At 37.4% G+C, this 26953-nt stretch overlaps 2 protein-coding genes across 7 annotated transcripts in view; one reads left to right on the forward strand and one right to left on the reverse strand.

Annotated features, from left to right (window-relative positions):
• Window positions 1–5117, forward strand: part of LOC134528051 (glycine dehydrogenase (decarboxylating), mitochondrial) — an 80506-nt gene extending 75389 nt beyond the window's left edge. For all 4 annotated transcript variants that reach the window (XM_063361254.1, XM_063361255.1, XM_063361257.1 and 1 more), the window contains exons 16-19: window positions 1413–1623; window positions 2102–2209; window positions 2647–2792; window positions 4506–5117. In XM_063361254.1, the coding sequence (XP_063217324.1) occupies window positions 1413–1623; window positions 2102–2209; window positions 2647–2792; window positions 4506–4616 (576 nt within the window). In that variant the 3' untranslated portion in view covers window positions 4617–5117. The remainder of the gene's footprint in view (window positions 1–1412; window positions 1624–2101; window positions 2210–2646; window positions 2793–4505) is intronic.
• Window positions 5118–8612: 3495 nt separating this feature from the next.
• Window positions 8613–26953, reverse strand: part of LOC134528052 (telomerase reverse transcriptase-like) — a 42631-nt gene continuing 24290 nt past the window's right edge. For all 3 annotated transcript variants that reach the window (XM_063361259.1, XM_063361258.1, XM_063361260.1), the window contains exons 5-9: window positions 26759–26901; window positions 24214–24467; window positions 19963–20190; window positions 17692–17954; window positions 8613–13356 (exon numbers count right to left, since the gene is read on the reverse strand). In XM_063361259.1, the coding sequence (XP_063217329.1) occupies window positions 13142–13356; window positions 17692–17954; window positions 19963–20190; window positions 24214–24467; window positions 26759–26901 (1103 nt within the window). In that variant the 3' untranslated portion in view covers window positions 8613–13141. The remainder of the gene's footprint in view (window positions 13357–17691; window positions 17955–19962; window positions 20191–24213; window positions 24468–26758; window positions 26902–26953) is intronic.

The raw sequence follows: 26953 nt of genomic DNA on the forward strand, positions 1-26953 counted from the left end.
ATATCCATTCATGATAAATCACTGCTTCAGCTAAACACTTACCTAAATTTTCCCACAAAAAAAATCAAATGAAAAATTTATCAATGAATTTTTTAAGAAGAAGATATGAAATAAATTAAAAATATTCTGATCCTATTCTTTCTAAGTTTACTTTACCATCACTTCAACTCCCCTGAGAGAAAAAAAACGGATTTAACATATAATTACATAAAAAATAAAGTGTATAAAAGAGCCGGTTGGGACACTAAAAACCACAAGAAAAAAGAAAACACTCAAGAAACCACAACTTAATTTTGTGTGGGTGAGTGCGTTTGTGGGAGGGTGGGTGGGTGCATGTGGGAGTGTGTGTGTGTGCATGGGAGCATGTGTGTGTGGGAGCGTGTGTGCATGGGAGTGTGTGTGTGGGTGAGTGGATTTGTGGGTGGGTGGGTGGGTGCGTGTGGGAGTGTGTTTGTGCGGGAGTGTGTGCGTGGGAGTGTGTGTGTGTGTGCATGGGAGTGTGTGTTTGTGTGGGAGTGTGCGTGGGAGCATGTGTGTGTGCATGGGTGTGTGGGTGTGTGTGTGTGTGTGTGTGAGAAATGTTATCTCAACTTTTGAAGTCAATGACAGTAATGTATTTGGATAGCAAAAATTAAAAAGAAATTCTTTCAAATTAAATATTTGAAATATATTTTTTGAATTGAAAAATAATTTTTCTGAACTACCTGAGTTTTGCAGTCACTTTTCACATAAATGTTTTAAGATAATTTATTATGCAAAAGAAAAATATTCTTCTGAATGTGGGAAATTAAGTTTTTTTTTTCTAAACAGAAGAAAAAATGTTATGAAAAAAATTATTTCGTAAACAGTTACCCAAGCAAGTTGGAAGGTTTTAGACGGGTGATGCAATTTTAATAAAATGAAATACGGTTGTAAATGTTAGTTAAGACATGTTTGATTCGTACATTGTATTTGGTGACAATTAAAACGAAAAATCTATTAGTGCACTAATTACCCTGATTATTTAAAAATATTCTGGCAACTTCCACATGTGATGATTATTTCCAACTACAGCAGAGATCTCATCCAAACAGTGAATTTCATCCTAATTATCTACAATCGCCAATGGCCTAAATCCAAAGTACATTAAAAAATAAAGCTGTATATATTACTCTTTTTTCAAACTCTGTAAACCTCCTGTCAAGTTTTCATCTTAAAAATTGCAGTGTTTTTTTTTTAAAGAATTTTTTTTGAAACAAATAATCACTAAATTCTTTTAGTACAAAATGTAAATTGAGAAGTAAATTTTATCTCCCTTTGTTATTTTTTTTTATGTTAACTTAATTTTTTTTCATGTATTGACATATACAAGGAGTATGTGAAGCTCTGAAGTGTGAGACCCACCGGGCCAGAGACGCGAATGCTTCTTGCAGATGATGGGCCCCCACGGACTGAGAAAGGCTACGCAGGTGGCGATACTGAACGCGAACTACATGAGCTGGCGCCTGAGAAGCCACTACCCCACCCTGTACAAGTGCCTGAAGACCGGGCTGGTGGCACACGAGTTCATCCTGGACGTCAGGGACTTCAAGAAAACTGCCAACATAGAGGCTGTGGATATTGCCAAGAGGCTGATGGATTACGGTGAGTTTCATCAAACAGACCTTTAATGAGTTGGTAATTCTGTGAATAGTGAAAGGGGTAAAAATAAAGTTAAAAAAAAAAAAAAAAGAGGAGTTCCTTTATTTGAATAAAAACAATCTTATATAATGTAGCAAGTAAAAAAGTAACGTTTTGACATTTTGTTACTTTTATCTGTGTAATGAGAAATGAAAACAAGTTTGGACTCAAAATAAGAGTTACGAAGTTCTGATAACTGGCCACTTTAAACTTGTGTTAAAATTTTTTTTGCAAAGAAACAGTAAGTAGTGTTATGCTATTCTTCTCAGCGATGGTGACAGCAAATAAAGCCAAACTATCATTAATTTACCAGTCATGCAAGCAGTACAGTTGAGTGGCATGTAGGTGGCTCGAATTTGACAGTTCTCAAACGTCACTTGCAAAGCATCTGATGATGTTTAAGTTCTCTGAAAACCACCTGCAAGCGTGGTGTGTGTGGCAGGTTTCCACGCCCCCACCATGTCTTGGCCGGTCGCCGGCACTCTCATGATCGAGCCCACCGAGTCCGAGGACAAGGAGGAGTTGGACCGGTTCTGCGACGCTCTCATCAGTAAGTGTGCATAGTGATCACTCCAGGCTGGCAAACCTGCCCCCTTGCACATTACAGTTAACACCGCTGGGTTACACACAGCCTCTAAGATACAAGAAACTGAAGGTTCGGCATATTGTTTTGTCCGTTTTAGAGGAATTTTTTAAAAGAGAGGTGTAGCTATACAATGCTTCAATATCACTTTTACTTGATTTCAATTACTTAAGAAAACATCCAAATATCCATGTGGTTAGAATTGCAGAATGTTCAAATGATGGAAATTTTAAAAGGTAAAAAAAAAACACACTAACATTCAGTCTGAGCATTTGTGCAGATTATGAATTTCAGAATCAAAATACAGTATTTTCCCTCACAGATGTTCAAAATGTCGTGGAACAGTGTTCCTCAAACAAATAGCTATTTCCTGTGGGAATGTGTCAGTGCACTGTTTGAACTAGGTATTCGTGAGGAGATACGAGCAATAGAAGAAGGCAAGCTGGATCTGCACAACAACCCGCTGAAACTGGCACCACACACACAGATGCAGGTGATCTCGAGCGACTGGACCAGGGCCTACTCTCGGGAGCAAGCTGCGTTTCCAGCGGTGAGTAGTTTTTTCAAAATGGTAAGCATCATATCTATTCCAGTCATGAAAGAGGACATCAGAGTGAGGTAACTAATATATAAAATAATCTAGTGTAGGATTACATAAGACAACTAGTAACACAATCCAATGCGTGTTACCTCAGTAGCTTTAAGATGTTAGGAACCAGCCGATCAGTTACCATCACGTCCAGACAGCTTATTGACCTAAAGATGCAGTGAATTATTATTTGATGAAACAAAACAAAATTATCCACTTCCATGTACAAAGGTTTTGCCAAATTGTCATAACTCTATGTCAGTTTCTATAGATTTTGAACGCTGAAACAGCTTATACAGTTAGATTGTCATGGAAATAATTTTTTATGAGAGTAAGGAACTAGAAAAACATGGTTCCGTTGTTCAGTACAATACTATTAGAGGTAACTTATTTCCTCTTCAGGTGTAATTTTTTTTTGCTTTTCCTTCAATATTCACTCTTTTTTATATTGTTGCTGTGTCTCTGGAGGAATTAAAATGTTTTGCGAAATCACATTTCTTGAAGGTGTCAACAGCTTTACGAATTTCCATTTTTGTGGCACTAATAGTGCTGACATTTATTTAGGGATGGGCCAGTCAAATCCTTAAATCTTTAGTATTCGAAGGATTTGATATTCAAGGAAAAAGATTTGAAGAAAAATACAAGAGGAAATAAAGTAAATTCAACAATTCAACACTGATAACCACAAATGTTTATTAAAGACAACTTTTTTTCTTAATACATATCCAGTTAACATTCCCCAAGACAGTGTACTTTTAACATGTAAATATATAAATATTATTACAATACATATGTATTGATTCCAGAAACTTAGTCTGTGAAACGAACATTTAAAGCTTCGATTGTTTCAACACTATAGTTATATTTTTCATTTCTTGTACATTATTTAATGTTTGTCTCTTGGCACCTATATTCGGATTGGAGGGTTATAATCTAGGTACTCTTTGGGATTTATATTCCTGATTTGGATTCGATAAAATTAGGAACTGACCCATTATTAATTTTTTTTTTTTTTCCCCCTCCAAAAATTATTTGTACTTTTGTGGTACTTTTAATAGTCAGGCTGTTTGGTTTCAGTAAAGTTAACTTCATTTAAAAAAAAAAAAAAAAAATATTAAAAAACATGTTTTCCACTTGCACAGAAACATACAACAAAAAACCTATTAAATACTCTCAAACTGCTTCCCCGCTACCTTTGACCCTTTAATATTAAATAACATGGATTTAAGTTATTCTTAAAACAATTGACAAATGCCCAAATACTAATAAAAATAATAAATAGTAATTACCTATTTACCTGGAACTAGAAAACCTAACCAAGTATTGGACATAATCCGAAAATATAATAATTATTAAACAAGATTTTATGGTTTTATATTTTACCAAACACTTTAACAAATTCATATTTTGTGTTTTTCTCATGTACTTTGCTGAGGGCAAGTTTCACTAGTTAACCCTCAAGCACCAACTTGCAGTAAGACATCATCTTCTGCAGCTTGAGGAAGCTAGTCGATCAGCAAAAATGTGTCTCAAGCAGGGCACCCTTCATATTGTAAACATCCTATAGTTCCTCAAAATAATCCTTTAACACTACATAAATAATTTTTACGTGTGTAAAAAAGATGATTAAGGCAATACAACAGGTCTAAATACTAAAGGTAAAATCTGTTTCAGCCATTTGTACGTCCAGAGAGCAAAGTGTGGCCTAGCGTAGGAAGAATTGACGACATATACGGAGACAAGCACCTTGTCTGCACGTGTCCACCCATCCTGCCAGCGTACTGAAGAAACATATGAAGATTTTCTTACAAGCATACATCTGTACCCTGGAGGTATAGGACACCACAACGTAATTGGAACTTTTTAGAAGATCAAATCTTCGCTAGTAGTAGAAATTGCTTCTTTCTGGCCAGCCTGAAGAATGCACGAGGTGAGAAGAGATGTGATAAGAGCAGTGGTGGAATGAGTTGGGGGGGGGGGGGGGGGGGGGGGACCGGAGCACCCCGAGAAAACCTACTTGCAACGTCCACCACGTTTACCTCTTACTAAAAACATGTGTTCAACCCCGCCGAGAATCAAACTTGGATCACATTGATGTGTTCAAACCACTCAACCTTCGTGTGTCCACACATGGTGCCAACTATACTTCATAAAAAATTGACATGGTTTTCTTCACCTCCGAGGTACTCATACATGAATATTTTGTAAGAATTCATTCTGTGTGTTCAATGTACATACTTTGTATCTAACATTTTTTTAATAAAATTTTAGGTAGGTACCATCACATTACGTTGTTAGTTATTTTATTATTTATATAAAATTATTTACCTAGGATATTTTTATGCTGCAAATACCGTATTTACTCGCGTAAAGGCCCCGCCCGCGTATAAGCCCCCATCCTTGTTTTGTAAACATTTTTGAGAAAAAATTTAAAAACGTGTTTTTCTGGGTTTATCTGAGGGCAGGGCAGCTTGGCATGCATCAAACAACAAGCCATGTATTGTGACCGGCGGGAGGTGATTTTGTAAGCGGCAGTGATACAGAGACTGGTATTATAGTTTGTCCGTTCTCAGTAGGACCGTCGTGAGGCATGCCAGACGTAAGCAGTTAGTCCTATCTCAAACGACATAAAGATAAAGAAAGCTGGACTCGCGAGCTGTGTTGATGTGCAGTGTTGTCGGAGAAGAAGAGGGGAAGTGAAGAAGGAAGGGAAGTGGGTCAAGTATTCTAACACTCCTTTGTCTGGTTGGCTGGCTAGCTGGCAGGAGGGAGGTTAAGCCACGCCTCTGCCTCTCTCCCCTCCTGACACAGCGCTGCCTCTGCCTCTCCCCCCCCTGATATAGCGCTGCCTCTCCCCCCTGCGGAGTCGTTGCCTCTCTCTCCCTCCTGCCGCGTCGCTGCCTCCCCCGCCTTCCTCATTCGAACAAAGACGCACAACTTAAAAAGAAAAATCTATTTTTTTCCTCCAAATTCGCGTATAGGCCCCCTCCCCTTTTTTGGAGTCAAAATTTGGGGAAAAAAGGGGGGCCTTTACGCGAGTAAATACGGTAACATAATTGGTCTAGAATTAGCTTAAAAAAAGGTTATTGGGAAATATTTCTGGGGAGCATGTAAAATGTTTTTATTCAATATTTAATAGGGTTGTGCGTGAATGAGATTTAGGCCTCGAAAAATTTTCGAGAAAGAAAATATTTTTCTCGCAAGAAACGAGACGAGAATTTTTAAATAATCAAGATTTACTGTAGATATCACTTTCAAAATTCATTGTTCTGTACATAAAACTGTTGTTTATCATATAGAATGTCAATTTAGTTGCCTGTGCACAACTGACATGCACCACACGTTATGTAAGCCTACACTAAATTATAAATAAACATTCACTCACTTAGGTAAAAGTCTAGTAGCTAACATGTTAATTGTGGTTCCCGTTGACTTATCGCCACTTTTTGTGTAATACTGCCACACTGATATGTCCACATCTTCCATTTTACCACCAAAGTTTAATTTGACAACAAAGTTTACTTCTGTTAAACTGTTCTATTCCCGCAACACTTTTTTTTTCACTTGGTTACGCCGCAGTTAGAGATAAAGCAGTATTAGGAAATTATTCTCATATTCCTAATAACATTTTACAGGCGTCACATTATTTATTCATACCCGCAGAGTAGGTTGCGTAAACGGGAAACTCTGGTACTATAAAGAAAACAAAGAAATTGATACTAGGGAGGCTTTGGCGGGATTCATTACTCGTGACATCTTACGACTGAGTGAAACAAAGGTGGAAAAGGAAATGGGATGAACATACTATTTATTCTGCCTTTTCAACAGGTTTGAACACACACATTCACGTAATTTTACGTAATACAAGGACGTGAATTGTTCTGCGTGTTCAATCCATTCCTTTACATTCCAGTCCATTTAATAATCACATGACTTGCGCAGTCTTTTATTGGAAATGAAATAAGAAACGGAACAGCGAAGCAGACTCGGTCTAGCAGCATGACCACCATTCCCTTTTGTTCGTTAAAAAGTAAATTTTGTATTTTGCCGTAATAATCAACATTTCAGTATGCTATTAAACATTACCGAACAAAATATTATGACTAAATTAAAGGTAATGCTTTTTATAACTTTACCATAATAACGTGTATGTACCTAAACAAAACCAATTTTGTAGGTTAGGTTTGAACGTACAGTAAACTCTCGATTATCCGGGCCTGGATTATCCGGTTTTCGGGTTATCCGTGCTTGATTTTTTTATGAAGTTGTAAAAAAAAAGACCGGGTGTGGCTACGCGCTTTTTTTTTTTTTTTTACTGCTGTGTCAGAAAGCCTTTTACCTGACCCTTCAGACCCTCGTTCCCCGCCACCTTCACCCGTCAATTTGTCACACTTTAAACCAAAAAGGAATGCCTGACTGCTGCTTCTGGCTCAACTCCCTCCCCCACCCCCCCTTTTAAATTTTCTTTTCACAGCGCCCCGTCACGCTAAAAAAAAGTCCCTCTACCTCTTTTACTTTTCCACACTCCTTACGGCTGGAAGAGGCATTTTTCACGCAGTTATTAACATCAGTTCTCCCAGGCACATTTGTTTTTGTAATGATGTCTGGTAAAAGGAAACGTAAAGTGCTGACAATAGCAGAGAAGTTAGAAGTTGTGGACAGGTTAAAAAAAGGAGAAACTGCCGCGAAATTAGCACGGGAATATGAAATTGGAATCCAAACCGTGCGAGACATTAATAAAAGTGAAGAAAAACTTTTGCAGTTTGCTAGTAGATCAGACAGTGTGGCAGGGCCTTCTAAACGTAAAAGCATGAAAACATCTACCCACGCAGATGTTGACAATGCTTTGTATGTTTGGTTTAGGTCGTTAAAAGGGTGGAGGGAGATGCTGAGTTGGGACTGCCGCCGCTCTCCCTCCCGAAGCAATAAAGGGGACATGAGAAGGGTGGCGGCAACACAGTGCCAGTATTGTTTACGGTCCAATAAGCTGGGACGTGGTATACAAAGCCTTTGCTTGTACTCATATAATTCTACTGAAGAGACCCTCTTTTGCCAGTAAATACACAATTTTTAAGTGGTGAAACGGATTATCCGGGATTTTTTATGGGCATTCAATTATCCGGGCATCGGAAGGTCCCAATTAACACGGATAATCGAGAGTTTACTGTATTTTATTATGTATTACGCTTACGTAATTTAAAAATTAAATACGGCAGTTTTTCTTTCAGGATAAATTGGAATTTCATATGACAGTTTTTATTCACAGTTTCGGTTATTGATAAAGGTTTAGGATGGTTGAATATCGGCTAGTCTAATATCTCTTAATGATTGCATCATGTTTGCTTTGTGTTCCGCCAAATCATTTTTCGTCCAAATAGGCAGACGCGTTTGGTATTTTTAAAACATTTAAACTAAAATAATGGCAGTGTGTATGTAATGTTGAACATATAAAAATACAACTATAAATATCAAATTTAGTTTCCATTCCAAATTGAGTTGTTACCGGTACCAAAAAAAATTCTCGTTTTTTTTTTTCGAGAAATTATTTTTCTCGTTCACTGTACGAGAATGCAATATTTCTTGAAATTTTTCTCGAGGTTCGAGATCTCGCACAACACTAATATTTAAATTAACTGCCAATACAAAATGCTAAAGACTGTATCATTAACTTTATTTAATAATACTAAAATTTTAACTTATAGTTTTATTTTATACATTAAAAAAATTAGATTTAAGTAGGAATGTAAAAGATTATTTTCAGTTTTAAATAGCTTCCAAAAAAAATAACTATAATAAATCTTTGCTTCTGAATACTAGTCCAATTAAGATGTAATAGAACTACTTGATTATGTGAAAAGGATCTGACAATTTATCCTGGTTGGCCAACTGACCAATCATAACACAGAATCCAGTACCTGGCCATATAGGAAAATATACTGAAAATATTTTTCTCTCCATAAGTCTGGGAAGACACCACACACCACCTCAAGGCTCGCTCTGATTGGCTGGCAAGACCGCGCCCAGTGAAAGTTCCAGTCTATTGCTGCGCAGTCATGCGTCCACGTGTTGGGGTTTTTCCAACAACGCACTAATTATAGGCGTGAAAAATAACTCGCTGGCAACACAATGTCACACGTCTTCCTTTCTTTTAAAACCTTCTAAAATGTTCTCTAATGTTACAGTCTTACTACCCAGAATATGCCTTAAAATTTTGTCAAAACGTTATTAATACACTGTTAATTTTAAGTGATTGAGTAAATTACAATGAAACAAATAATAATAAAACATACTACATTCAGCTTTACATAGAACCTAACCCAAATTATTAATTATCAATTCACTGTTAAAGCATAAGAAAATACTTGAAATGCCTATGTGTAGAGACACGGAAATTTCGCGAATCGCGATATCGCGAAATAACACCGCAATTTACCTTAATTCGCGACAAAACACCGAAATCGCACAGCATCGAGAAATAAAACTGATAATAATGAATTAGACCACCCATGCAAGACATCGCGAAAAACAAGTAAACACGACGTTGACGGCACATCGCCATTTTTCTAAGTTTCAACATGGCCGCTTTGTAGTAATGAAAGTAAATAATGATTTACAGTATTCCTGTCACGTAATCATTACAATTTGAAACGAAAGCAGTAATTGCAATCATAAACTAATTAAAAAGAGAAAAATGTACCTGAGCATCAACACAAAGTTAATAAAAAATACCGGCGATGTTTTCAACACAATATAGCTGCCATGATTTTCAACCCGCTGTATTTACACATTAATCTTGTAGAGAAATATAAAATTTTAATTCTTCGTTTCATGTTGAACAGTTAACAACCTCATGCTTTCAACTACGTTTGACTGGCTTGGCAACCTACTCGTTAGAGCTGTAGGTGTAGCAAACCGTATGTGTATTCGGTACTGACTGAGTAACGGGTGCGCCATCTAGTATCGAGTAACGAAACGTTATACACGGCTGGATTTCGTTACTCGCATTTTTCGTATGTTTTACGCATGCGCGCGCATATTCGATGAATTTACGTTACAAAGAACGATGTTTGTTTATTAAGTATAATATGGAAATTTGTCGTCCAAGTTTTTTACTGTTTATAAGAAAGTATTTTTTACAAATTAGAAATATGTATGGTTTTTGTTATTTATTATCGCGTATTTTCAAGTTTTTTGTTGTTTTTATCTTAAAAGAGATAATATAATAAAACCGCTCTAATGAGATTTAATTGTTTCTTGGTTAACAAAAACTGTTAATTATCAAATATTGTTAATTGTTTATATTCTATTTATTATTATTTACGTGACGTCATACTGTACGCGTACGCAATACGACTCGATTCGTTGCTGCAACATAACATTGCATGTTATGCGGTATCAGAAGTAACGAGTAACGTAGCGACACGATAGTAACGAGTACTAATTGTTATAGTAACGAATACATACGGGTACACTTTTTTTCGTTACTTTTACACCTCTACTACTCGTAAACATGAACACATGGCACTACGCCGATTGATAAGCAAAATCAGTGACCTTTAACTGCCGTAACTACACTTCTCAGCAAATGCAATACGACCGCAGAGCAAGTGAATACGGCGTCAACGGGACAAAGAACAGCAGCAAGAAATATTAAAAGAATACTAAGTTGAGACATGCCGTGCCGAGGCAGCGCGCTAGGCGACACCGGGCCGTGCCGAGGCAGCGCGCTAGGCGACACCGGGCCGTGCCGAGGCAGCGCGCTAGGCGGCACCGGGCCGTGCCGAGCTGTTTCAAGCCTACAATTTTTATTTGCCAATAGTGTTGACTTTAGAGTGCAGTATACGAGTGAGCGAGTATACTCCGTGCCACTATTATTTAGCCAAGCAAAACTTGTAGGTCATAAAACCATTCTCAAAAGTTAAAGTAAACATGAAAAACCAAAACAGCGAAATAAAACCAAAATTTGATTTTTTCAAAACGAAATTTAAGGAAAAATAAAACCATTTTTACGGGACTCTACCTATGTGTAATAAAACATAAGTACAAAATAATTATGAAACTTTAAAAAAACAAAAAAAAAACATTCTTAGTCTAAGTGTTATTGGTAGTAGAGGGCAGGAATTCTGGAGTTGTTACAAAATATGTTCAGTTTGGTAATATGAAATTACTACGGTATATTAATTGCACTTTCTTCTTTTTTTAAAAAAAAGCACATAACAATGAAACAATAAATTTTGGGATGACTTAAGGCGACCTCCAACACAACCATTACCATAATAAGATACCAATACCCTGGGAATAATCTATAAGTGATTGATCTCACATGTGTAATAATGTTTACATTTCATTTTCAGTCTGGTGAAATTACATTATGTTACAAACATTGATCCGAAAAAGGTTGCAACATAAAAACAGTGCCACTTATGCTTTAAAATACTGTATTTAACCGTGTATGGATCACACAGCAGTCATGTGAAGCTCCGTGAACAGCGCAGTTATTGTAAGTATGCCGTGTCTGCGATGCCAGTAAGTGACGCATCTGCTGCACTGCGAGTACAATGAGAGAGAAAAATATAAAATTAAACCAGCTAGGAAGAGCATGAGTGTGTGAGTGCACACGAGGCCATGTGGCAGTCCCTCCCACTCAGCGTTGTAAATGTTCTGCGAACTGGCACCCACACAATTAACGTCTATCTTGACAAGTGTTTATGACACAACTTTGCCTAGTTATTATTGTTTTTGCATGAGATTTCCCATCAGTAGAAAAACTGCAGCCATCATTAGTGTTTATAATTGCACCTTTAATATTCCTCTCGCCTTATGGTAATGTAAGTGCTAGGTTTTACAGAAGGAACTGACAAAGAGTACCTTGCCGCTTCTTCTCTCTCCACAGCAAAGGGATGGGTAAAAAAAATAAAATATGACAGAAGGGAAACAGGGTATAAAAATAGCAGTCTTCTCCTTTGTCTTTTAGGTAGTGTAGGAATCGGAGGGGTAGTAAATATGATTTGGAAAGGAGGCGGAGAGAAGTGGGCCGCCTCACACCCTCCTGTAGTAAACAGACAAAGAATAACTGTGGGTCAACACCAGTGCTGTATTTCTTACGCGCCAATAAGCTTAGACACGGAACACAAAGTCAGACACATATATGGCACGACCCTTATTCCAGGGTGACCCTTACTGTGAAAATGTTAGATTTTTTGGTCCAAAATTAAGGGTGCAACCCATATGCAGGGGAGACCCCTGTTTTACTAAAATTTCATAGTTAGTTTTCACCATTCTTTTCTGAATAATATTTGCTGACAATTTTAACCATTTTTTCTCTATTTAAATTTTTCAATTTTAGTTCAATTGACAACCCTAATGATCCATTGGAGATGTGCATTTTTTTTTTTTACAATATTAGACCAGATTAAAATGTGTTCATTATAAATTACTTATTGACATTAACATACAATGTATTTATTCCACTTGCAATTGTGGGTCAGGCTATATACTAAACTTTTTATTCCATATTTACTTACGTCTACTAACATCTAGGTTCACTAGTTACAACCCAAAAGCAGCCAACTTGCAGCTTGAGGAAGACAGTTACCAGCAAACAGTCGGGCACTCACATGAACATTTCCTCAAAATAATTCATAACACTGCATAAACAATTTGTACAAGTATAGAAAAGATGGTTAAGGTAATATAACAGTTCTAAATTCTAAAGGTACAATCTGTTTCAACTAATTGTACATCCAGAGAGCAAAGTGTGGCCTAACATAGGAAGAACTGATGGCATGTACAGAGACAAGCACCTTGTCTGTACATGTCCACCCATCCTTCAAGCGTACTGAACATCTGAAGATTTTCGTAAAATATATATATAATTTGGAAGAATTCATTGTACAAACTATCTACATTTTTAGATAACAGAACATTGCATTCTTTTCGTAACCATCTGTGATTATTCATATTAAATTATTTACATCTAGAATTTTTTTATGCTGTATATCACATTATTGGTGTAACTTATATATGGTTACTGGGACAATTTCCATGAAAGTATTTAACTTAAGAATTGTTTTCATTAAATAGCTAAATAAACTGCTAGTACAAATGCTACACATAATATACCATTAATAAATATTTTTTTATAATACTTAATTTTTAGCTTAACTATTATTTTGTACATAAAAATGAAATAAAACATTTGTAAGTAGGAAGATAAGAGATCTAGTTTCAGTCTTAATCAGCTTTTAAAGCAGATCACAACCATTATAAAACTTTGCTTAAGAATACTGGTCAGTTGAGATTTAAAGGAACTACTTCATTGTGTGAAAAGGATCTGGAAGCTTGTCCTGGGTGACTTCTCGAAGTCTCTGCAGCATGCTTTCATCAAGCTCCCTCGCCGTTCGACGCAGCAAGTATCTCACATCGTGCACAACCCCCTTGTACCTTCCACCATGTCGAGACAGCTTCACGTGGTAGGCACGAAACGTCAACCACCGGACTACATGGAATGATAAGGTCGAACGTCCTAAAAAATAGTTTAGAATAAATGCTATTAAGGTTTTTTCATGCTTACATTGTACACAATAGTATAACCACAGGAATTTGATGCCACTAAAAAAAAACCTACATTCAATGTTGAGTTCATCTATTTTGGGAACAAACTTGATAAAATTTCCTCAAGAAGAATGTGTTTGTTCTGTATTGTGCAAATAAGAATTATTAATTATTATTTTTTTTTTTTCCCAATTTAAATTAAACATGACTGGTTGTAATTTGATTCCAATTAAAATCTATAGCAGTAAATAATAGAACTTAAATATGTAGATCTCTTTATTTAGATACAAAAATTTGATTTTAGTTGTTACAACATTATTTTTATCTTATTTTTATCGCCATTTCATAATAAAGTGTCTATACACAACAGTGAACTGTAGTGTTGAATTGTAGATTCCTTAATTCGACCTCGGAAATATTTAAAAAAACTTTTAAGAGAAAAATGCAATTTTTTAACTCAGTTGAGGTGTGAACTTTACTCAGTGCTGAAACCAGTTGCAGAGAGACACGTGTTTGCACGAAGCACGTACCTTGGCACGCCACATCCTTGTGCAGGCTTGACCGTTTATCACACAGAAGGTTGTACACTCGGAGGGAAGTTGTAATGTTAGAATGGGGTAGACAAGATGGTTTTAATCTCTGGAAGGGATGATTTTTAACCTTGAAGAATGTTAATTAGGGGAGGGAGAGGTAAGCCATATGAAGTCATGATGCCACAGCTCCCGCCAGCAAACGCTAGCAAGCCGGACAAGCTTCGTGCGCCCACTTACTTTGCAGAAGCTACCACTGCCGCATTTATAAAAAAAATGTCGCTACTTTTTGGGTTCTTCTAATGGGAACATAATTGAGAGTATTAAAGCCCACACAAAATACCCTGTGTGTCAATAAAATTAAATTTTTACAAGCTTTCATTATGATTTTTCAATTTTTTCTAATTAGGTATTTATATTTTGGTGTCAAAATTTATTATTTTTTGACTATTCCTGAGAATGTATTTGTAAAATTGCTGTTTTGTTAAATCCAGGGTTAGTAAAACTGGTGTTCTAGTGTTATGGTACGATCCGTACTCAAGAATGGCCCTTAATGATAAAAAAGGTTGAGATTTTTTTGCTCAAATATAAAGATGCAACCCATTCGCAGAGGCTAACCTTTTGCAGGTAAACACGGTATGATAGTTATTTAAGGATTGCTGCTATTTGTTGTTGCATTTACTGCATAATATTTACATAGCAAGATGATGGGAAAAAAAAATTTTATTTTTGTGTTTTTCAATATATTTTCGTAAATTTGTCAAAACAAGATCAATTTCAATGGAAAATTAGTTTTTTTTTAGTTTTTCAAGTTTTCTGTCTTTAGTGATCGTGATAATTACATTGCCATAATATATTATATATAAGTATATTTACTAAATATTTAAATTTACAAAATCGATTTATAGAAGAAGTACCTAAAAGTTTAATTTTGAAAAAACCTCTAAATATAGATTACATATAATTACACACACACACACGCACACACACATTACATTAACTGTACCACAATTGCATACTTCAAAGTCCCTTCCGTTTCGATATCCACTTTTAATGTGACTTAAAAGTGATATTAAAAAATGTATAAATACTCAGCAAAATGTAAGAAACTACACGTAAGTACTTATGTTCAGGTATGTAAATTTTTATAGATACATATGTTTATGTTTGGTATAATGTTAGCTCTTGAAGGACATTAATCAATACTGGATAGACAATGTTCTTCACAATATATTCACCATTAATTAACTACAATTTAAATTTCAAATAAACATATATAATTACTTAGGAACAAGATTTTAATGTGAATTGGAATAAAACCAAAATAACAGAGAAAAGCTTGCTAATACTCCAAATAATACCGAAATTCAAGTTACCACCAAAATGCAGCTAACTCAAATTAATAACTCAGTCTTTTATAAAACTGAACTCAGTCTACAAAAATTTAATGCTTAAATACATTTAGTTTAAAAAATTTAATTTATTTAGCATTAGAGCTGGGCCGATCACCTATTTTGCCAATCATGCAGATGCCGATCATCTGCTGCCGATCTTGCCGATCTTCTGAGCCGATTAGAGCCTTTCAAGTACCTCTGATTACACATTGCTTTTGACGGATTACTATAAACGGTGAAATATTCCCAGACAAAACTACTTTTCATTGACATGATTACTTATAAATCACCACATACACGCACACACAATTAACTGCGTTAAAATGTAATAAGGTCAAACCAAATCTTCAACGTAAAAACAACTCCGTCATTCTGTGATCCGTGTGTGCCGGTAGACGTCAGCGATGATAATTTTATTGCCCTTCCTTCCCCCCAGTGCCGCCAACAAACTTTCAATAATTCCCAATTGTAAGTTAATTTGTGAATACGAAATACAGTAGAACCTTGTTAATTCGTAATGGTCCGGACCAAGATAATCACGGATTACCGAATTTCACGGACTAGCGATTATAAGCCCGGAAGGTATTGTCAAGCTTCTTAGACACCAGCGTGTAGCTGGGTTAAGGCCAACTCCCGAGGTAACATCTCCCGAGGCTTACTGCACCTTGGCAGCAGATGGATAAAAATATTAAACTCCCCATTATTCGTGTTAATTGGGACCCACCGATGCCCGAGTAATTGAAATTCTGTAAAAAAATTATAACAATAAACCCAGATAATCCGTTCACGGTAAGGGCCGTCTTCAAATTAGTGTCTCGGCTTAAAAAAATACGGCACTGCCTAGCCATTAGTTCACGGTCATTTACAACAGCCGAAGAGAGAAAGATAAGATCGTGCTGACCTTGCACACATAAATATTGGGTAGCCCCCCACCCCCCTCCCTTCCTTCGACCAGCCGAATGCCAGCCAGACACGTCACTCGCCAGGCGCCTGCTGTGCGTTGGCGGGCGGAAAGTAACTCAGCAGCACGTGAAACAACATTCAAACAAACGGGAGACGGGAAGCAGAAGTCAGGACATCCCCTCAAGTTTAAAGAGTGACAAATGTGTCAGCTGAAAGGGGGGCGACACAAAGGGTCGGTTCAAACAGCGTTGCAGAGTTTGACGGCCCACGCGATGGCTTGCAGTGTTTGCCGGCCGCCGACCCGCGTGACGTAAATTTTAAGCTCTGACAATTTTGGCTTCTCTTTTTTTTCTGCACTTTTAAATCGTCCCGGATTATCCGATTCCGAATTAGCGCGTCACGGATTAACGAGGTTCTTCTGTACCACTAAATGGGGAACAAAACTCTTCATCAAACAGGTTTTTATACAAAAGAAAAATAAGCTCTATTTCCCGCTAAACAGGGTAAGAATATTAATTTCGCTATACAAAACTTTCAATAGGCCATATTTAGCGAGAAAAAACTAGATAGATGAATTCCCGAAGAGGTAGACTAACCACGAGACTACTAGCGCCATTAATCCGTACGATTTCCGTCGCGCAACGCGCGTCACACTAATCTCTGGCGTCACATAACCAACCTAAACAACAGTCGCCATTCGCCATTGCGGTAATATTAACCGTAAATGGTAAACAAATACATAGTTTTCGGTTCGTAAATGATAAATAACTTTGCAAATAGTATAATGGAAAATTATTTTACAGAAAGTACCGTAAATATACGTGGAAATTGATACTTAGGTATGTAACTATTCAATCTTTAAAAAACATACGCTATTTGTTTACTTTATTTGTATTTTTTTTTGTGTGTGGTTAGTTATAAATTATTAAATCGTATTATTTTTCGATGAATAATTGAATTTTCTTCCCGAAAAGTACCATAAACAAACATGGAAAGTTGTTAGGTATAGGTAATTATTCAATGTTATAAGTTTGCAGTAGGAGACCAATGATCGGCTCAAATAATCGGCTACGTTTTGCCGATCATTATGATCGGCAAAATTAACAAAATCGGCCGATTATTACGATCGGGGATCGGCATCGGCCCAACTCTATTTAGCATGATGTTTGTACCAAGATGTATAAACCAAATGGATAGTAACTTTTTTCTTTGTTTGATCTTGCACCTCTTAACTCGTTTTTGCAATACTGATGTGTGTACAATTTTTAAAAATACAAATGTTTGCCAAATTATATAGTGCCTTGATTCTGTCCAAAGTATGCTTATGACAAGTTATTTATTGCAAAGAAACATCAAAGTCAACATTACACTATACTGGAGAACTAAGTATCAAGATACCTTTAAGATTTTATTACTAAACAAAATTTTATTAAAAAAAATCTTAAAATTTATATTGAACTAAACTGAAAACCAGTTTACCCGAAAGCGGTGGACTCGAGTTCCTGGCCACAAGTCGAGCCAACTTGGCTGCCGTACAAGCGACTATGCGCGTGAAGAACCTTCTGTTGGCCGTCCCTGCCTTCAAGAACTTGCACCGAACGATGGCGTGCAGCCTGAACGCACTCATCAGGGCCGCCTTGTAGACTGTCTGCAGGACAGTGGTGGGGCTGTTGTACACCTCATCCAGGAACACTCGGTCCAACTTCAGAGACAACACCAGGCGCAGTGAGTTCTCCAGGAAGCTGCGTGCACAGTCGTACCTCTTATAATACAAAACAACCTTTTTAAACAGATATTAAGAAAAACCATGGATTTTTGAAAAGTGGACATGCACAAGGGACATAGATCTACACACACCCATATTTCTCAACTAAATTTTACTGTTCAATGCACTAGAACAGGGCTGCCACCACTTTGAAAACAATATCCTTGATTGAAATGTGAAATATCCTGTAATATCCTTGTTTTGAATATAAAATATCCTGTAAAATCCTGTACATTAAAAAATACAAAAAAAATATGCAATTTTTATGAAAATTACTCGATCATAATGTACGTAACTATACTTCAATCAAAACAATTCAATTTTTAACACTTTATACAAGTATTTACACACACAAACGTAGCCTACAGTTCACCACTGGCAGTATTTAAATATCACTTTTTCAGATGTTTTGCCCTATTCCTCATTTCTTCTGTTGGCTGGAATTCTGCCATATTCTTCCTAGAAGAGATATGCAACAAAGCATTTAGCATTGGCGATTCAAGACATGACCTGTGCGCTGTCTTGATAAGGTTGAGCTTACTAAATATCCTTTCCACTCCTGCATTGCTGTGTGGAAGAATAAGCATTGCCTTTGCAAGTTTACAAAGCAGTAGAAAACATGTTTTCCCATTAATTTCATACTGTGACACTTTATGACTAGAACATATGGTATTCATATTTTTCAGAGTTTGTGAATAAGATTTGCCTAAAAATAACTATGTAACAACACAGTGTTTTAATAAGCATATTAACACAATTTTTTTTGCTTAACACAGGTGTGTGTATTTAAAGAACTGAATATTTTTCTTTGCTTTGCATGTCTGCCACCTTATTTACGGTTAGTGCCATGACTGAATATGTATGATGGATGTAATTACTCAACCATGTGATCTATACATTTGGGAAATATGTTAACTATGAGGTTATGCCTTATCTACTTGTTCCCTCATACACAGTTCTACCATTGTAATGATAAGGGGAAGAAAGCCCTATGACCTTAACTCAATACACAGTGCAGATCACTACCTTCAAACAAGGTGATCTGGGTTAAATTTCCAACAGGGTCACACCAGAATTTTTGAAGGCATAAGTCCAGTAATTTGTTTACATGAAACCCTAGCTTTCTGTTACTTAATTTTGGAACAAATTTTTTATTTTATGTATTTTACATCTACTGAAATTTTACATTGCAATTTAGTTCATATTGTATAGACTCAATTTATTGCAGGTGTTAAAGCTATCATAAAGATATTTACAGAGTCTACATTTTGAATATTCGCTAGCTGTGCTCATTCTTGGCGTCATGAGCCAACGACAGCATTGTGGACAATGAGTGGGACAAGGGACTTGCATGTAAGCGGCACTACAAAAAGGTAGCAGTCTGACGTGTGCTGCATCATAAAGTGATGGTGGTGGATGGGCCGAGAATAAGTTGAACTGCCGCGATGATTGTCGGTGTGCCCGAGTCAATGGGAGCACAGCTACCTTGAAGCTGTTTGTCAAAAGTGCAGTCAGCTGTTGGGTTTCTAGTAGTACTCACGTTTCCCCCACTCATTCATGTAGTCAATGCTCCATTCTCATCTCATTACCACTCATTGTCTCCCATAATCTGGACGCCGACGAGACGTTAAGCTATAATTCACAGATTCCTACACTACAATGCGTCATCCATCACATATCACAGGCCTACTAGGTTCACAGATATCACAGTCAAGTCATAGGTTTTAAATTTTCATTTAAGCTTTTAGCTAAGCTACTTTAACCTAATCACTGACCAGCACTGTGAAGGATCACAGAGGAAGATATACGTTGAAGAACTACACCAGTCGTTGCCAGGAGCGTGGGTGGAATACCAGTTTGGGAGAAAAATACCCCAAGTGAAAATGGACGGGAACAATCCCACAATCCCCCGAATGCAAGCCAGACATGCTACCGCCTGACCAAACAATGCTCGGTATTCAGGTCGTTGTTTGTTTGCGACTGACCTGCCGGGGTGACTCTTGCAGCCGAGCTGCAGGCAGTACGCCACGTCCCGCCCCCGCATCCTGTCGTAGCTGCCCCGCACCTCGAGGCTCCCCGCCACTATCTCCATCCCGCAGAAGTTCAGTGTGCTGCTGGCCGGGACACCCTCCAACGCCACGCTCGCCTGCGTCTTCTGGACGTTCGCGCGGCAGTTGTACGTCGGGAACCCAGCCATCATGAGGCTCGCGAACCTCTCGACACAGCATCACCCACCACTTACACTGCCTCTTCTGATCACTCACAAGCATTTTGCCTTCAAACTAACTGCAAACATTCTACGTCAAAGGCAGTGACGAGAAGAATAAATGTATAAAATTATACGTTGATTATTGGTCTATCATAGTTCTCACATCCTCCTTGCAAGCACAGTTTACTGCCACGAAGAGTACATATCTTCTACTCATCACATGCATTAAATGTAAGCTATTTTCATTACAACAGCAGCCATGCCTGCTACTTAAAAACAAGTCAAGGTACCTATCGTTTTCAAACACAATCCATGTGCAAGAGTAAGAAAGAAAGAACTACCGTAAAATGTGATTATAAGGAAAAGTTTCAAGAACTGCATGCAAACAAGCAAGAAAAATAAAACTTTGAAACTCACTGAATACATTTTTTGTTCTTCTCACACATGCATACCTAACATTCATTTAATAATAAAGAGCTAGTAGGAGGATAGAAAAATGCCAACTCTTACTTATTCCCTCAGAGATGTGGGTTAGCCATGGTGTTTTCTAGGCCTGTGCGAATTACAGTTTTTTTTTAGTTTGAATCAAATATGAATATTGTATTTGAATAGTAATAATGAGAAATAGATTACCACTAAAATTTTCTTTTTCACGTCATGTAATAACTTCTGGAAAATTAGACAAATAATACTCACGTGAAAAGTTGGTTAAGTCTGCTATAATAATTATAATGAAAATGTTTTTTAAAATATTTAAATTATGAAATAAATTTTTTTTAAATTACGCAGCTATCCTTTTTTAACCTAACCTAATTTAACCTAACCAACCAGCCTTTCATTTCAATTTCTATTCGCCTTAATTTCTAAAACCTGCTACTCTGCATATTAATCCAGAAAATTTTCGCGAACCATAAAATACCGAGAAATCCATTGCAATATACATATTATATGGAAAAACATTAATTTTAATTATTTTTTCAATGCTGTATTTCCAAATTAGTGATAGAATGAGCTCATATTTACATGGTTAAACTCTATTTATCTACAAGTTTTCGGTTTAATGGCCCCCAGGTAAATTGTATTTTAGTTCAGCAATATTATAAACCCAATTTTTACTAATTTTATCTTGAAACTTAAACCATTATGAACTTTTTTTATATATATTTTCGAATCGCAACGTCTGCTTCATCATAAGATATATACAGCAAGTAAGCTGCTAGTGTATCTCGTGGTGTTAGATTGGTTGTGAGTCACAATTTGTGACTATTGTTTTATAAGCCATTGAAACTGTGACGATTACTTCTTTTAATGCCCAACTCAATGGCATATCCGTATGTTTTGGTGGTGTAGTCCAAGATTGTTACCTTTTTTATATTTTTTCCCCACTTTTGGTGTGTGTGACAAAATGAATACAATAATAATTTCAAGTTTCAAATCACTAATGTGCCGTGTTTTGAAATAACCACGCGAGTTTTTTGTTACTGTTTAGTGAGTCAGAGGTGACAAAAAACTTTGAATACTTGTTGCATATTTAAAACGTTGGTATGAGACAAACTCACGACGTTAGGAAACGAATATTCGTTATTTCGAAGTGTTAGTATTTGAGGTCGAATCGAATATGAATAGTTTATTATTCATATTTGTATTCAAAAATTCAAATATTCGCACAGGTCTAGCATTTTTTCAGTCCATTGAAAAACCACTAGAAATCTGACACTTCAAAGAAATATAATATTTAGGTTGTTGCAGTATCCCTATTCAAAACTCAATATTTCTAATGAAATACCCAATTCTTGAACATTCCTCATTAATCCTTGCTTGTTTAACTAAAACAAGTTGATCCACACATCACCGCTCGGGAGAAAATACTAGGTATATGCCGTATTTACCAGCAGAATGGTCGCCCCTGCTCATGGGTCACACCTATAATTTTGGACATAAAATCTAATATTTTCACCCCAGAAAAAGGGTCACACAAAATATTTTGTCAACATTAGAGTTCTAAAGACACATTCCGCTTTTTTGGCACGAGAAATATGGCACTGGTGTTGACCTTTGGACCTTTTTTCTATAATTTATCATACTCTATTAAGAGGGAGGGGGGTAAAATGGCAGTCTTGTAGCCACTTCTCTCCTTCCTCCCCTCTTATTGACTCTTTTTATCCCCTACCTAACAAAAAGACAAGGAAAAAAATACTTATTTTATACTCGTGTTTCCCTTCCCAGCTAGTGCACATATTTTTTTTTAACCCATCCCTTATTTCCATATTTTAGAAAAACTAATACGCATGCTCAGCAAGGAACTTGTGCAGGCGCTGGAGGAATATGAAGGAATATAAAAACCTCACTTCAAAATATCCTGCTTCTCCTGCTGCTCTTATCATTTCTACTGTTAGCTCATCTATCCCTGGAGCTTTGACATTCTTCATCCTTTTCAAGGCTTCCTCTAACTCTTTCCATGTGATATCCTCATCATCCAAATCTGAAAATACTTCCTGCTCGTCTGTTTCCAGTGTTTAAGAAAGGAGACAGGAAAAGATGCGAAAACTATAGGGGTATCACACTGATGTGCCACTGTGTGAAGGTGTATGAGAATATTTTGGAAAAGAGCAACTAACGGCATGGTGTGAGGAAGTGAAGAAATGTGATATGAGATTCAGCACTACAAAGATTGAAGTGATGGGTCATGACAAGGAACAAAAATGGAGTTACGTGTTGCATTGAATTAGATGGTGTTGAGTTAAAACAGGTAGAAACCTTCAAGTATCTAGGAAGAGTATTGGAGGGAGGGGGCAAAAACAAAGAGGAAATTGTAAGGCGAAGGCAACAAGGATGCATTCTACAGGTGTGTGAGAGATTTGGTATGGAAGAGGGAGGTGCCATTAAAGTGCAAACAAGTGATGTACAACACTAACTTTGTACCCATAGGCACATATGGAGCAGAGACTTGGACTGTTGACAAGAGAGATGCTGGGAAGATCAGAGCAATAGGAATGAAGTTTATGAGGAGTATGTTAGCAGTCACGAGGCGGAACAAATTCAGGGATGAGATTGTACAAGCAAGAGCATGAGTACAAGACTTGAATGAGAACATTGAAAAAGCAAGAATAAGATGGTATGGTCGTGTAGAGAACGGGAAAAGAGAGGCTGCCTAGGAAAATGATGGAATTAAAGTTTGCTGGAAGGAGACCCCAAGGAAGACCAAGGAGGAAATGGGAAGAGCAAATAGTTAAAGGAGTGCAGGAGAGAGAAGAAGATTGGAGTAAATAAAGTGAAGGATGAGGAATGGTGGAGGAACAGAGGAAGATAGGCATTTTACTTTGCTGACCTGACCATAGGCTGGAAAGAGTTAATGATGAGGAGGATGAGGATGATCATGATGATGTTTATGATGATGATAATGACTTCAAAACATCAATGATGGATACAGTTTTGTTATGGAATGGTGTTGAAAACGTGGTAAATCTAGGGTAAAAACAGTATTGTTGGCACACAGTTGATCATAAAAACCTGACGAGATTCACACGTAATAATAATAATATTTGGCGCCAGTTCACGGACATTTCAAAGATAGAGTTGAGGAGGGAGAAACATCAAAACATTCACCCACACAAACACACATGCATGCACACACACACCTAACTCTCTCTGATTGGTTTTATGTATATATTTCCCACTTCCCCTATGCACCGCCAGCGCATCAGCCTACCTAGTTATTCTCCGGCACCGGGTGGGCGGCAGGAGTATCACAACTCTGCTGTTCACGGAGTCACACACTCATTGCTAAGATATTTAAATTCTATAAATTATACCTATATTAATTAAAACAAACATATGCTGGTTATTAATGCACATATTCAATCACACACGTAATATTTATTTTTTTTACACGTGTAAAAAATTTGTATTGAGCCGCACTTCATTTTTTTATACTAAAAATCAGCATAAAATGTGCGACCCGTATGCTGGTAAATACGGCATTGGACAATCAATGGCCAACAGAATGCCAGCTCCTGTGAACACTCACTGCTGCGCCCTGGCTCGGCTGTCGGTCACGAACAAGTAGTCGTCGACGGCACGCAGCAGCCGGTCGTTGGGCCCGCACATCCCGCGCAGGTGGCGAGACTCCAAGGTGCCGTAGTAGAGGTCGCAGAGGGCCGGGGAGAGGGTGCCCCCGTGGGGCAGCCCCTGTGTCACCCAGTACCACCGGCGGCACGACTTCACCACCTGGCGCTCCACGTAGGCCAGCAGCACGGAGAACAGCTCTGGGCCAGGCACGGACTGCGGCACAAACACCACCTGGCTATTAGCATCCTCTCGGTTCAGTGTTGCTTCTGTTCTGCTTGTTTCCTGATTCTCGGTTCCGTTACAGTTATTAAAAATAGGTTCTTGGTTAACCTCCACACAGTTTCCAGATACACCAAAGATTCATTATGGCTTAATGGATGGCGTTTTTAGTTGCTCAATGTGACTCAACACTCATGAGTGCACCATAATCCGACCACAGTCCTCTAGCCCCTAGGTAGCACAGTTGCTTCACGTCTCACTAGATGGGCTAACTCAACACTATACTTACATTCTGTAGCGCAGCAATATGTAGTAACATTGTACTTTAATTTAGGCACACCCATTAAAAATTGCTCGAGAACATTGAAGGTATTTATTCACAAGATATTAAGTAAAATATAAATATTAATTACAAAAACTAATATAGAAGTAACATTTCAAACCAATTTCAAGTTATGTATCATACTCATTATTCAAGAACAAAAGTTTTGCTCGTAATTCGAACTCGTCGCAGGGAAATAGGAAGAGGGAGGGCATTCGAAAGTGTCCATGAGTTAGATTGTATTAAAACACTGTGGAAGCCCCCTTACAATTAGAGGTGGGGGGCAAAACCCCAAAGGTGAAAATTGGACTCAATATAATTTTTGTAGGTGATATGGATTATGGATTGTGCTTAGTTGTGACTTGTGATATGTGTCTTCTATGGCATAGCAAGAATGGTATACTGTTTAAGATTCCCTTGCACGCGGTGTAACATGGGCCCATCGCCTGGTGTATTATAATAATGTGCCAGAGTTGTAACCCCCAAATAAAGACGAGGCTTTTACAGCCATTGTCTAAGTAGCTTGGTTTCTGGGTTGTAGCCAAGTCCAAGACGAATATATCACAGACGTTTCGGACACTGCAGTCGCCATTATAGGGTAGAGTTACCTACTGAGGTTATTACAAGTTGTTCTACCTTAAATACTTTCACCTGAGAGGATGCTTCCCGATTGGCTGCAGCTGTGGGCCAATCATAGCCTTACTTTCGTCTGGTTGGCCTGTTGGTTTGGCCAATCAGAGCTGGGCTTCTGGGATTGGCTGAGGGTGCTGGCAAATCAGTGGCTCATCTCTTCTGATTGGCTGGGCTGTTTAGCCAACTAGAGGCAACCTGTCTTTTGTTAGATGCAGAACTGGGTTTTGAGGTTTTCTGAAAGTGGATCCCATATTTTGCTTAATTTGTAGCCATCTTCTCTATTTGTGTTTGCATGGTGTTTTAATATTTCTACTGATTCTTGACTGAATCTTTTTGTGTATTGTCGGATGTAGGCTATGGTGTGGAATTGGTTGAAATCAATGCTGTGTCTGGTTTCCAAGGAGTGTTTTGCTATAACTGATCATGGGTTTTTCATGTTAGTCACTGAATTGTTCTTTAACCTTTGTGATTATTCGTCTGTCAGTTTGTCCTATATACACTGCCACAATAACATGGAATCTTGTACACACCAGCTAGGTTTTTGGCTGGAGTTTTGTCTTTCACAGATGTCAGAGACCCCTCAATCTTATTTATAGGTTTGAGAATTGTATGAACTTCATACTTCCTAAGAATTATTTCCACTTGGTTGAAATTAACTTTGATGTAAGGAATGAAGGCTTAATTAGGAAGATGCTCTTTCTTCTGCTGTTGAAATGACTTCATGGCTTTCCTAATTTATGATTTCGAATAACCATTTTCTTGAAGAGCAATTGTTAGATGTGTCATTTCTTCCCTAATATTGTGATATATCGTGATATATTCACCTTGTGATATATTAACCTTGGACGCTGCTACAACCCAGAAACCAATCTACTTGTAACCCCCAAGTTAACAGAGGTCTTTTAAAAGTAGATCTACTCACATGACTTTTTGGTTGAGTTAAACTGATGTAGGACTGCAAAAGTGGTATAAAAAAAACTATATTTAATTAGTAGTAGACAGCTGTAGACAGTTGTAGTTTATTTTGAAGTTAATTTTTAAAAGTATGTTGAGTCTGTGTTATTTTTCCATAGGTCTACTTATAGTTAAAATTATCATCCCTGTTTCTAAATGAAAACATGGGGAAAAAAAGGCCATTATCTCGCCACGAAACTCTTTTACTTAAGCTGGGACTCTTCTGCAAGCATAATGTTTCCCTCTGGGTGGGGTGACACAAGGGGAGCAGGAGAGGGACGGAAGGAAAGGGAAGACTGCCCACTGTGTGATAAAATAAGTAGGCTCAATTTAATTCACCAGCCATGCAACATTTCCAAATAAATGCATACATTACCTTTCTCTCAGAATATATCAAAAGGCAGTTGGCAGGAAACACTCCAGGAAGACCCTCGAACAGGTAATGTTGCTTCACTTGAAGGTTATTCCTGCCAGGAAGGAGTTTCACAGCTTTGTACGTTCTGAAGAGCAGCATAGGTTCTGCAAAACAATTACCACAACTGTGATCATGGCAACAAAGACACATAGTTGA

Source organism: Bacillus rossius, chromosome 1 (genome assembly GCF_032445375.1).
Source record: "Bacillus rossius redtenbacheri isolate Brsri chromosome 1, Brsri_v3, whole genome shotgun sequence".
Classification (NCBI taxonomy): domain Eukaryota; kingdom Metazoa; phylum Arthropoda; class Insecta; order Phasmatodea; family Bacillidae; genus Bacillus; species Bacillus rossius.